The sequence below is a fragment of the Aphidius gifuensis genome, linkage group LG4 (genome assembly GCF_014905175.1).
Source record: "Aphidius gifuensis isolate YNYX2018 linkage group LG4, ASM1490517v1, whole genome shotgun sequence".
In the NCBI taxonomy this organism is placed as follows: Eukaryota; Metazoa; Arthropoda; class Insecta; order Hymenoptera; family Braconidae; genus Aphidius; species Aphidius gifuensis.
The window spans coordinates 6013150-6025931 of NC_057791.1; the positions used below are offsets into that span (position 1 = coordinate 6013150).

A 12782-nucleotide genomic window follows, 5' to 3' on the forward strand; every position below is an offset into this window, starting at 1 on the left:
ACTCCACGCTTGCCGGGAACAAAAGAAAAATAGTGTCAGATAACTGTTTTACTGCCTCAAGTTTGAAGGAGCAAGTGACATCTAATAGATTTTTTTTTAGACTTTTTAGAATTTGTGTTGATAAAATAAATCTCTAAAATCTAAACAATGGCTACCGAGTCGTCATCATCAACGTCGGCTTGTGTGTTTTTTGTTTTTAAATTTTAACTCAACTCAAATCATTGTTTACATAATTAAATAATAAATAATAATAAATAAACATTTATAAAATTTATAAAACAATAATTATAAAATCCATAAATTAACAACAATCAACAACAGAACAAAAAAAAGTTTTTCATCAATACATCATGACGAAAGGTAAATTTGACACAATTGTTTATATTAAATTTTTAGGTTAAATTTATAAACGTGGTGTTGTTGTCTGTATAAATAAAAATAAAATTGATAAATAAATTTTTAGAAGATGAAAAAACGAGTGATTATAATGGCAGTGATAGTAACGTAATTATTGAAGCTGGACCAGATCCAACAGCTCCAGTAACAAGACGAGGTATTTTAACGTCATTATTGACTGGAAAACCAATGGAAATACCAGAACAAGATGTCGTAAGTATATTATAAATTATTAATAAACAATAATCAATAAATTGATTATAATTAAATTATATATTGTTTATTACACCTATAGCTTGGTAAATGTAGATTTGTATCGGAATTTGAAAAATTAAATCGTATTGGTGAAGGAACATATGGAATTGTTTATCGTGCAAAAGATACAAAAACAAATAAAATTGTTGCATTAAAAAAAGTACGTATGGAAAATGAAAAAGATGGATTACCAGTTAGTAGTCTTCGTGAAATAAGTGTATTATTATCATGTCATCATGAAAATATTGTTCAACTTAAAGAAGTTGTTGTTGGACGTAGTTTGGAAAGTATATTTTTATCAATGGAATATTGTGAACAAGATCTTGCAAGTCTTCTTGATAATATGCAATCACCATTTACTGAAAGTCAAGTTAAATGTATTGTACTTCAAGTATTAAAAGGATTAAAATATTTGCATAAAAATTTTATTGTACACAGAGATTTAAAAGTATCAAATTTATTAATGACTGATAAAGGTTGTGTTAAAATTGCTGATTTTGGATTAGCAAGATGGTTTGGACTTCCATTAAAACCAATGACACCAAGAGTCGTTACACTATGGTACAGAGCACCAGAATTATTGCTTCAAGCTAAAACACAAACAACTTCTGTTGACATGTGGGCTGCTGGTTGTATACTTGGTAAAAAAAACTAATATATATTTTTCATTTAATTAACAATTAACGATTCTAGTTGGTATTGAAGTTAATCATTTTTTTTTTCGATATTATTTTAGGAGAATTACTGGGAAATAGACCACTCTTACCAGGACGATCTGAAATTGGTCAACTTGAATTAATTGTAAGTCTACTTGGTACACCAAGTGAAGCAATATGGCCTGGATTTAATGCACTTCCTGGTCTTCAAAATTTTGCATTGAAACAACAACCATACAATAATTTAAAACAAAAATTTCCATGGTTAACTGCTGCTGGACTTAGATTACTTAATTTTTTGTTTATGTATGATCCAAAAAAACGTGCAACTGCTGAAGAATGTTTACAAAGCAGTTATTTTAAAGAAATACCATTACGTAAGTTTAAATTTTATTAAATTTTTATTTTAAATGAATTTGTAGGAAAAATAATATTAATATTTATTTAATTTTTTCAGCTTGTGATCCAAAATTAATGCCAACATTTCCACAACACAGAAATATGAAAAAAACTGGACAAACAAAAGATGCTCCAGAACCTGAACCAATTGCTGTTGATCAGACAAATAATTTACCAGCAATATCTGATTTGGTTTGTATTTAATTTCTATAAATTATTTTTTCTTTTTTGAAAATATTATTTATTTATTTTTTATTTATTTCAGCTTGGATCACTAGTCAAGAAAAGAAGAATAGAATAATTATTTTAAAAGAAAGACATTTATAAATAAATGTTTTATAAATTTTTTAAACATTTCGAAAATCACTTGAATTAATATTTCATAATTCATCATCGTTGTCATCACCATCAGTATAAACACAAAAAAAATAATTATCAAAAAACAATAATAAACTATTAATTAATAAAAATTATGATTTTAAATTTCTATTAATTTCATTGTATTTTTTTTTTGAATTGTAGTAATTACGCTTTTAATCATTTTCTTTTTTTCAATTAATTTTTCTCAGCTGTACTTACCTGTTTGAATTTAGCAATGCTTATTTTAAATATTTGTATTATTTATCTTAATAATTAAACATTATGTAAGTAAAATATTTATAACTATTTACAATATTATTACTTTCATTATTAATTAAAACTTTTTTTTCTAGATTTTTAATAATAATACAGTTGATTTTTTTTACCGATTCAGTGAGCTGACTAATCATTTCCTTTCTCGCAGTGATGATGTAGTCAACCGTTGCAATTGAAAATCAACAAAGAACTCGTGATACTTCTGACATCAATTATTTTTTAAGCTTCAAAATAAATCTTGCTCGATTTATATTGATTCTTTTTTCCGAATATTATACTCTTTTCGTTTCTAAATTATTTATCAATGCGAAAAAAAATATTTCTAACAACACAACTATTATATAAAAATTAAGAAGAAACAAAGTCAAATCAATATATCATTTAAAATTATATTTATTTATAGAAAAATTTTACAATTAATTTTATTATGCTGTTTTACCAGCTTGTGCTTCAAAGCTTTTTTTGTATTCTCCCATTGGATCGAATTTTTTTGCAAGCCTGTCCCAATCAGTTGGTCTTTTTGTTATCAAATGATTTATAACTTTATTAACCATTGATTTTTGTTTGGCATCACATTTACTACACTGTGATCTAATTGCATCTGGAAGTGTTTCTGTAAAAAATCACAAAACAATAATTACTACATTGATAAATTATAATTTAAAATTTTTCTTTTTTTTTTTTACAATCAATTACACAATCAATTGGTTATCAAGAAAAGTGAAAGTTATTTTTTTACATAATAATAACTTTCATTTTTATAAACAATATATATAAAATATTTAACAAAAAAAACAATAAATTGGTAAATTTATATTTTATTTATTTTTTAAATTAAATAATAAACTTACTTTTTAATTCTCTTCCTTCAGCTGTGCATGAACCCTCCCCAAGAATACACTTGATGTAATTTGTTAAAACTCTGTTATTTTGTAATATTTTATCAACATCAATATCATCATATTTACTTGATAATTTTTCCTCAGCAGCAACAACAACACAAATTGCAATAAAAATTATGACAAATATTGACCTCATATTGACGAATATAACGTGCCAACAAATTTAAAATAAATAATAATAATAAAAGCAATACAGAAATTGAAAGTGATCGAGCAACGAAAGTGAAAATATTGAGTAGAAATCATGACTTATATAGGAAAAGATGTGGACATAATGGTGGGAGTTGTATTTTTTTTTTACCTTTTATTTAAAACGGTTTTTTTTTTTCCTTATATTCATGGCACGTTCATTTTTATTACCAATAGCAATTATTTAATATTTTTCTAAGAAATTTTAAAATCTATTATTTCGATAGAATTTATTATTTTTTTTCTTTATAGTTTTGAATATTATCATAAAAATGAAATTGTTATATTTTATTTATTTCAATTTTCATTTGAAAAAAAAAAAAAAAATCATGTAATTTAATAATTAAATAAGTAAATTTGTTACATGAAAAAAAAAGTTTTTATTTTTTTTTTTTAAATAAATGAATTTATAATTTTTAATATTTAAGTAATTTTAAAAATATATTTTCAATTGTTATTTTATGATTTAAACAAAGTGACCTTGAAAATAAAAAAAAGATAAAAAAATTAAAGCCTCAAATATACAAAACACTGTCCAGGTGGTTCATTACGTGAATTATTTATTTTTGGTACATATGAAAATAGGTCAAATTCTTACTGGAAATTAACATCATCTATTTTTAAATAACTTTATATCTACACTGTATCATCAATTTGTTATATTGAAATATTTTAATAAACTCAAAATAAAATATATTATAATGAACAAAAAAAAATAAATAAAAGAGAAATAAAAATCTAACTAAAATATTATTACGTAATCAAATCAATAGAAAGTAAAATCAAAAATAAACTCATCGAATGGTCATGTTGAAAAATTTCATAACATATTTTTTTTAAACGTTGAAAAAATATTATTACACAATTACACAATTTAAAAATTTTTGTTTCTGAGAATAATGAAATCGATCCTTGATGGTAATTATTTCAACGGCCTGGATCCCATTGATAATACATTTTTTTCGTTTATTTTATAGATCCATTTTGATGACAAGTTTTAATCCTGCAATGAAATTAGTATTAAATTTAAAAAAAAAAAACAACAATTAGATTTTTTTTATTTAAATAAACGCGCGAATATTTCGAATATTTCTAGAGATTTCGATGCTCGAAAAAAGACACAGTTATAATTTAAATAATAATAAAATAAAAATAAAATTTACATACCAGTTTTAGTTTAATTTTTTTAATATAATCATTTTGATTCAATTAAAATAATGAATATAACGCCCAGAGACAAATCAGAAGAAATAATAAAATTACATATGTTATTAATATATTGCGAGTTTCATGTGCTGCTGGCATTTTTGACTTGTCTTTTTTTTTTTCAACAAAAGATATTAACACGTGTTTTAAGTTGTTTTTGGTTTTTTTTTTTTTTAATGATGATTTGATTTTGATGTCAGGATTTCGACTGATGAGGGTCGCAAAAACATGAAAATTTCACTATAAACGTTAACGTATCCCCTCTTTTTAATGAAAAACTAAAATACATGAATGATGAATATCCAGAGACTAAAAAAGTTTTAAAAATATATCTAACATTTATTATGAACGATAAAAAAAATATAATATGTATACACATTTTTGAGTTATATTTAAAAATATCCAGAACCTAAAACTTCAATATTTTTTTTATTCTAATAAAAATGTTATTTTATTATATATTTAAAAAAAAAAAGAATTTTAACATGTCGATGTTTTCAACAAATTTCCTGGAAGTTATTTATTTATTTATTTAATGAAAATAAGCTCAAGGTCAGACGATGAGAACATTGAACTTAAAAAACTGTTGATTATATCGTTTTGATATTTCGACATGGTATTTGTTGATGAATTGCGCATTTACTGCACTGTCTCTTGTGAATATAAATCATTTATTTATTTTTTTGTTCATTGATACAAAACGCTGTTTGATTTTAACATGATTTAAAATTATCTTTTGATGTTGAATTGAAGGCTGACATTGACATATTGCATGTGCGCAATAATGCTAGTTTATTTTAATTAAAATTTTTTTTTTTTCGACTTCAAGGTCAACTGCATTTTATATTCTTTTTGAGATGGTTTGATAGCTAGTTGCTGAGGCATTCTTCAGGTATATATTGCCACCAGGAATTATAATTTTTTTATGTGGAGTTAATTGAGTTGTTGATGGCTCATTGGCTGTGGTGACGGCTCAGCATTATCATCATTCAAAATTGTATGTGATTGAAGATATTTCTCGAATTGCATATCTTCCAGTTAGAAAAAAATGTGTTGAATTTAGTAGAAAAAGAACGGAATGCACTCAACAATAAACGATCAACAGACGAAAAGGAATATAAAGAAAATATCATGAATCTCAATCTTTATAGTGTCGAATCTATAGATAATTTATATAATTTAAAAAACAAAATAGATAAAATAGTTATTGAACAAAGATATTAAAACAACGAAATGATGAACATAATAGTCAAATCCCGAAAATTTATTAACTCAACGTCTTCAATAACTCCCTTTCATATTCTTCGAGAACATTTATTCTTTTTTTTTCCAATTCACTGGCTCTGAGCTAAACTAACTTGTGATTATTCTCAATAGTTTGTATTTCTTTCTGTAATAATTATTATATCGTAAGTAAAAATTCAAGATCTTTTTGTTGATTTGAAATATTCGATACAACTTTTTGCGTCACGTTGATTTCTAAAGTCCATGCACTATACTAATAATCAATTCAAATAATTTACTGAATGTAATTTTACTTTCTTTTTTTTTTGACGATTTTCGATAGTGCACTTGACCCTTTATTAAGCTTCGCTAAAAAGAATTTGGCTTCTGATGGATCAATGTCAACAACCATCTTTTTGTCATTCAAAGAATGTATCGTGTCGAGCACATTTTCAAACAAGTCATCATAAAATACTTGGACTTTTTGTACCACATTTTTCATATTAGCCCACATTTGATGAGTTACTTCATTGACCAAACCATCAATATAGTAGACTGAGTAACTTGATATTGTAGGTTTCACATCGGTAGCATCAACTTCAGTGAATTTGGTATTATTATGTATACACAGTAAAAAAAAGTTGGTAATTCGTTTGTAATTTGTAGACTTTAGTCGTTTGTCAAATTTTTGTTTGTTAATTTAACAAAAAAAAATTTGTAAAATCTTTTGACAAATTTTATTTGTTAATTTTACAAACAAAAAATTTGTAAAATATTTTTACAAACTCCGTTTGTTAATTTTACAAACTCTGTTTGTTAATTTTACCAACAAAAAATTTGTAAAATGTTTTTACAAACTCCGGTTGTTAATTTTACAAATTTTTTTGTGTTAAATTGGCTCGAAGCATATATAAATGAAGATTTAATGTAAAAATAAGTAGAATATTTGAAAAAATAATAAAATTTACGTATCAAAAAATATTATATAAATGAATAGACATTTATTTTTTTGCTTGCACAAAAAAAAAAAAAATTTAACAAAAAGTATTTGTAAAATTAACAAACAGCTGTTTGTAAATTTCATTTTACAAACAAAAATTTGTAAAATTAACAAACAGTTATTTGTAGACCTAATTTAACAAATAAAATGTTTGTTAAATTAACAAACGTTTTGTTGGTGGACCTAAATTAACAAACTGAATTTGTTAATTTTACCAACTATTTTTTACTGTGTAATATAGTTAAAAGACTTTTTTTATGAGCTTGAACTGCTGGTAAATCAATAAGACGACCTACTACGTCAAACTTTGGCATAAATCCAATTCTAGGATAGTCTTGATTGTCTGGACCACTTGTTAATAATATATCAATAAATGATTGTACATTTTATTTTTCATTCATCTTGTCAAGCGGTTTTCTAATATTTTGCAAAAAACAAACGATGTCACTAATTATCTGTTCATCCGATAGGTCGTCATCAACTTTTGTAGCTACCAGAGCAATAAGTTGATTGCATTTCGAAAATTAATCATATCTGTTGCAGACTGTTGCATGTCCAGCTAGTGTGATAAACTTTTCTCTGCTAGCTTCTGTTATAACTGAATTATAATCCACAACAAATATGAATTTCAAAGCTTTTGCCTTATCTAAAATTGCTTTTATAAAATAGGCTTCAGAAATATCATGTTCAGGAGCCCGTGTATATCACTGAATCGTGGACAATCATAAATTGTTGTCTTCGTCTCAGGTTCAATTACAAGATCAGGCAACTCTGTATATGCGATAGAACACCGTCGTTGTCAATTTTGTTACCATGATCTTCTATGTAAAATTCACCAATTGTCTCACCCGAGTCATATATAATAATAATAATAATAATAATAATAATAATAATAATAATAGCTTAGACAACTACTGTATGTTTAAACACATCAGAAAGTTTAATAATAAATTAAAAATAAAATATACGTATGAAATATAAAAATCAATATCAAGATGTTTTTTTTTTTCATTGCTTTATTATTAAGTTTACAGTGATGAGTCAACACTGATGACATAGATATATTTTTTTTGTTATACATATAAGAAAAAAAAAATTAATCAATTATTTGATGATTAATTAAAGACAAACCTTGATAATAATATATATACATATTCAGAAGACTTGAAAATTATACAAAAAATGTGTTACCAGTTGCATAGAATAAAGTTTTAATTTATAGTTGACTACTTTATAGCGTACACTGAAAAAAACAATTCCTTTTGCCAAGAAAAGGCTTCTTGAAAATAGGATATTCTTGAAGATTATAGGAATATTCCTCTCCGGATATTCCTTTCAGTGTAGCAGGCCAATTAATCTATCAAATTATTTTCAGAATAATATAAAAAAAAATTTTAACAATAAAATTTTTAAACGATAAATATACACGACAAATTTCTTTCTCAATGATTTAAATGAGGAATAAAATGTAAAAGATGATGTAGAAGGTATTCGAAAAAATTTCTTTGTTTTGATGTTTAATTGAGATTCTTAGAAAAAATCCAGAAAATTTTTCACATTTACGTCTTTTGGATTTTCACTCGAATAATTTCTAAAAAAAGTTTTATAATCAGTAGCCGATTGATGGGCAAAGTTTGGCGGTGATAATGCTTTTTCTGGGTCCTTTCGATTTTCAGTATTAAGACCGTTAGTGCCAGCATTGCCGGGAAAATAAGATTTTTCACTTGCAACAAATTTGTGCTTGTTCGAGAAGTCTTGAATACTTGGTAAACACATCCCCGAAAATCTTGTACGAACCATATCGATAACGAGATTGTTTCCTACTTTTCTAGCTTCACCTCCAACACCGCCGTTACCATCTGATCCTGTTTTTCCTACTCTTTTGCTCAAATTTATAGATTGTTTAACGTTAGCACTGATAGTAATGTTACCTGCATAACCTCCTACTCCACCTTTGCCGCCATTACCGCCATTAGTACCATTACCTTTGAATTGCCAATCATTTTTAGGATAGCAGGTAACCACTTGACACCAATCATTCTTGACCGTTATATTTAAAGAAAAACCATCATATGTTGAGTTAGCAGTACAACCTTCGTCATATAAGCTTCCGAATGATATCAAACGATAGGATAAACAATGTTCTTTGTTAGAAAAATTTTTATCTTTTATCGTAGGAGGACATTCTGTGTCATTTTGTCCGGGCATACCATCACCACCATCTTGTCCTGGCCCACCACTACCTCCATCGGCAGATATACTAAGATCATTGCTGTCGATAAAAGTTGCGCCAATTCCAAGAAAATTTCCTCCAGGACCACCTGGTAAACCTGGAGCACCATCCGTTCCGTTGGTTATGGATAACTTTGAACCATTAGCCGCTTTCTGTTTTGAAAGAGCATCACCAGGTTTACCATTCAATTTTATTTCGTGGTGACCATGGATTTCCCAAATAGGTGCTATGATACACAAAGTGAAGTTTTCACCAGTTTTATCGATATCGGCATCGATAAATATTTTTTTTAATGCAAAAATTTCTACAAGCGTTGCATTTTTTAGATGAGAAGATTGTTTAAGATCAGAGAGCTTAATGTATTGTCCTTTCATAACTAAGTGACCAAGTGACTTTGGATTTGGTGAGATACTTGAATTGTGATATAATGTATACTTTATAACTCGTTTCAAAGCATCGAGTTTAAATTTATCAAGTTCAAAATTATTTATATCAGTAGCAGTATATTCGTCAACAGAAAAACATCTGTCCACAAACAGCTTAGGAATAACATCTGCTACTCTTGCGGGAGCCTTGTGATTCATTATACTCTTAGACAAATCATTACATTGAGAGATATTTTTCTGTACATTATACTCCGACAGTTTTTCGAATAAACGAGTTAACATGCCATTCCATTTGCTTGAATCATCTAAATAAGATATAACACGATTTATTTCATCTGTGCATTCCAATGAATTGCTGTTAGTGAATTCATCGTTTAGAGTTTGTAAGAAGTTCAACTGATCGACCAGTATTGTTGTATTTTGAATAATATTGTCTACAGATTTAATGTTGGTGCCTTTAAAATTGAAATAATCAAGTGTTTTTTGAATTTGTTCAATACACTTATAAGTTATATCGGGGCCATTTGCAGAATCGCGTATTTTCAAAAGTTCTGAGCGTCCTGAATTCAATAACAAAGACATTTTTGTATTATCGAAAACGGTTTCTTGGATTCTAGAAAAATTCTTCTGAATTTCATTCATAATATTATTGTCAATCGATGAAATTGTATTAACTATTTGGTTTGTTACATCAGTTACATTATTACGAAAATGGTCTATAGACACCATCAATTGATTCTCTAAATTTGTAAATAATGTTATTACCGCGTCTACATTGAATGAATTTTTTGCTTCATGAACTGAAAGTAAAAATTTGAGATATTCATGTTGCGTTGAAATATTTGATGCAAGGTCCTGAGACAAATTAACTTCTGAAATCATTGCACTACTAATAATATACTTTGAAAATTCGATGAGGGTGGTTTCACTTCTAATACTTCTGACAACGTCTGATATGACTCTTAACCCTGTGTTCAGCTTAGTTAAAAATATTTCAGTTTTCAATTGATCAGTATTAAGTACAATCTTCTCATCGTTAAAAGAATGAATCGCGTCTAGCATACTTTGCATCAAATCATTATAAAATACTTGGACTTTTTGTACTACAGCTTCTATATGAATCCACATTTGTTGAGTTACTTCAGTGGCCAAGTCATCAATATAGTAGACTGATTTAGTAGATATTGTAGGTTTTACATCTACTGCATCAATTTTAGTGAATTTGGTATTATTATGAATGATAGTTAAAAGACTTTTTTTATGAGCTTGAACTGCTGGTAAATCAGTTAGACGTCCTTCTGTGTCAAACTTTGGCATTAAACCAATTCTAGTATAGTCTTGATTATCTGGACCACCTGTTGTTAATAATATATCAATAAATGATTGCACGTTCGGTTCTTCATTCGTCTCGTTGAGTGTTTGTCTGACTTCATCCAGAAAATCTGCGATGGCAGTACTTCTCTCGTCATCTGACTTGTCATCTTTGATTTTTGTTGCTACAAGAGCAATACTTTCGTTGTACTTTGAAATATTACGAATCAAATTTGTTGCATGCCTAGCTAGTGTTATGAACTCTTCTCTGTTACCTCCCATTGTGATCGAATTATAATTCACAACAAAAATAAATTTCAAAGTTTTTGCCTTATCTGAAACTGCTTTTATAAAGTAGGCTCCAGAAATATCATATTCAGGATCTCTTGTATCACTGAACCCTGGACAATCATAAATTGTTGTATTTGTCTCAGGATCAATTACAAGATCAGGCAACTCTGTATGTGATAGAAGAGTATTATGACCAATTTTTTTTCCAGTATCTTCTATGTAAAAGTCACCTGTAGCCTCACAGTTGAAATTTTTTTTTGCTACTGATCTCAAATTAGAGTTGTTGCCAAAAAGATATTGAGCAAGAGTACTTTTTCCGGCGCCAGAAAGACCTAGTAGTAGTATTATATTGGGGTCATCGGAATATTTAATATTTGCTGTTCCTTGGTTCAGGCTGTCCATTATAGAAGAAACAGTATGATTTTTTTTTTCACTATTTGTTAAGTAGGTGGATGGTCTTTTTCCAGGAACACATGGTGTTTCACGTTTATTTCTATTTATATTATTCATATCAGTATTCTGAAAATTCAAAATAGGAATCGAAAAAAATTCTCGATGAAACTTATTTATACAATATAAAAATCTTATAATACTTACAAGATTTTGAGAAGACATTTGTATGCTATTGTTTGTTGGATTCATATCTTTTGTTAATTTGGTTAATTCATTAGTCTTTTTTTTGTACCATTGAATGATTCCATTTCCTGACACTTGGTGCTTTGTAATAGAATCTATACAGAAAACAGGAAATGTTTAATATCAAATGCAATAAAAAGTGAGGTTCATAAACATTATTTTCATTAAAAATAATTCGAATGAAGAAGCTCAAAAAAATTAAACAATAATTATGCGATAATGTACAAATAATTTTAAATAACACTAAATATGTATGCATTAATTCTAAAAGACAATTTATCATTTACAATAAGCGCACGAAATAGTTTAACAGCTATTGATATTGTTGATTTACTAATAACGATAAGTGATACAAGTAGTGCTTATTTCTACTATGGGAAAAGAATCAAATATCAAAAATTATAATAAGTGGAACATTAGCAGTACCACCAATACTTTCACTAGCATCATCATCATCATCATCATCATCATCATCATCATCATCATCATCATCATCATCATTTCCATTATCGAATGATGACAATAGTTTGAATAAATAATGATAAGAAGTTAATCACAACTTTATTAACTTCATTATTACGAAAAAAGAAATACAATGAGTCAATTGAATAATCAATAAATAATGAAAAACCGAACAACAAGATTTGATGCATTCAATAATTATAGCCCGTTTTACCAAGCCTCACACGGGACTTGACTTGAGCACATATTCAATTTTAAAAAAAAATTATATTAATTAGATCTATAAATTGTAAATAGAAATTTTAAATAACAATTATTAGGTTTTGACTATCGTGCCAAGCTTTTACAAAGACTGTGTTTTGACTCTCGAATAAATTCATTCATATAAAAAATTTTGACTAACTCTTTCATAAATACCTCGGTAGTTGACTTGATAGAGTGTTGGATTTCCACGTGAGAGTTCTAGGATCAATCCCCCGCCACGGCGTTATATTTTCGTTCATATAATTATCGTTACTCCAAATTGTATCGCGTAAGAAATGTTAATGTCAACTTAATAAATTAATAATTATTGTTGATTTATGTTATTTTATAATTTTT

The 12782-nt window shown here is 27.0% G+C and overlaps 2 protein-coding genes across 2 annotated transcripts; one reads left to right on the top strand and one right to left on the bottom strand.

The window, feature by feature from the left end:
• The first annotated feature begins 17 nt into the window (after positions 1 to 17).
• On the top strand, positions 18 to 2176 carry LOC122854886 (cyclin-dependent kinase 10). The gene is made up of 6 exons (XM_044155909.1): positions 18 to 360; positions 464 to 609; positions 692 to 1292; positions 1388 to 1684; positions 1765 to 1898; positions 1972 to 2176. The coding sequence occupies exons 1-6, from the start codon at positions 351 to 353 to the stop codon at positions 2005 to 2007; spliced, it is 1224 nt and encodes a 407-aa protein (XP_044011844.1). The 5' UTR covers positions 18 to 350; the 3' UTR covers positions 2008 to 2176.
• Positions 2177 to 2717: 541 nt separating this feature from the next.
• On the bottom strand, positions 2718 to 3482 carry LOC122854887 (ejaculatory bulb-specific protein 3-like). Its single transcript, XM_044155913.1, has 2 exons — positions 3194 to 3482; positions 2718 to 2955 (listed from the first exon to the last, which is right to left on the bottom strand). The coding sequence occupies exons 1-2, from the start codon at positions 3378 to 3380 to the stop codon at positions 2768 to 2770; spliced, it is 375 nt and encodes a 124-aa protein (XP_044011848.1). The 5' UTR covers positions 3381 to 3482; the 3' UTR covers positions 2718 to 2767.
• Positions 3483 to 12782: the final 9300 nt, after the last annotated feature.

Bases quoted from the DNA above. Each gene is read 5' to 3' on its own strand.
- LOC122854886 (XM_044155909.1), top strand. The intron at 1,293-1,387 runs GTAAAAAAAACT...ATATTATTTTAG, and splicing joins GGCTGCTGGTTGTATACTTG to GAGAATTACTGGGAAATAGA. The intron at 1,685-1,764 runs GTAAGTTTAAAT...TAATTTTTTCAG, and splicing joins TTTTAAAGAAATACCATTAC to CTTGTGATCCAAAATTAATG.
- LOC122854887 (XM_044155913.1), bottom strand. From the start codon at position 3,380: ATGAGGTCAATATTTGTCATAATTTTTATTGCAATTTGTGTTGTTGTT. The intron at 2,956-3,193 runs GTAAGTTTATTA...GATTTTTTACAG, and splicing joins TGAAGGAAGAGAATTAAAAA to AAACACTTCCAGATGCAATT.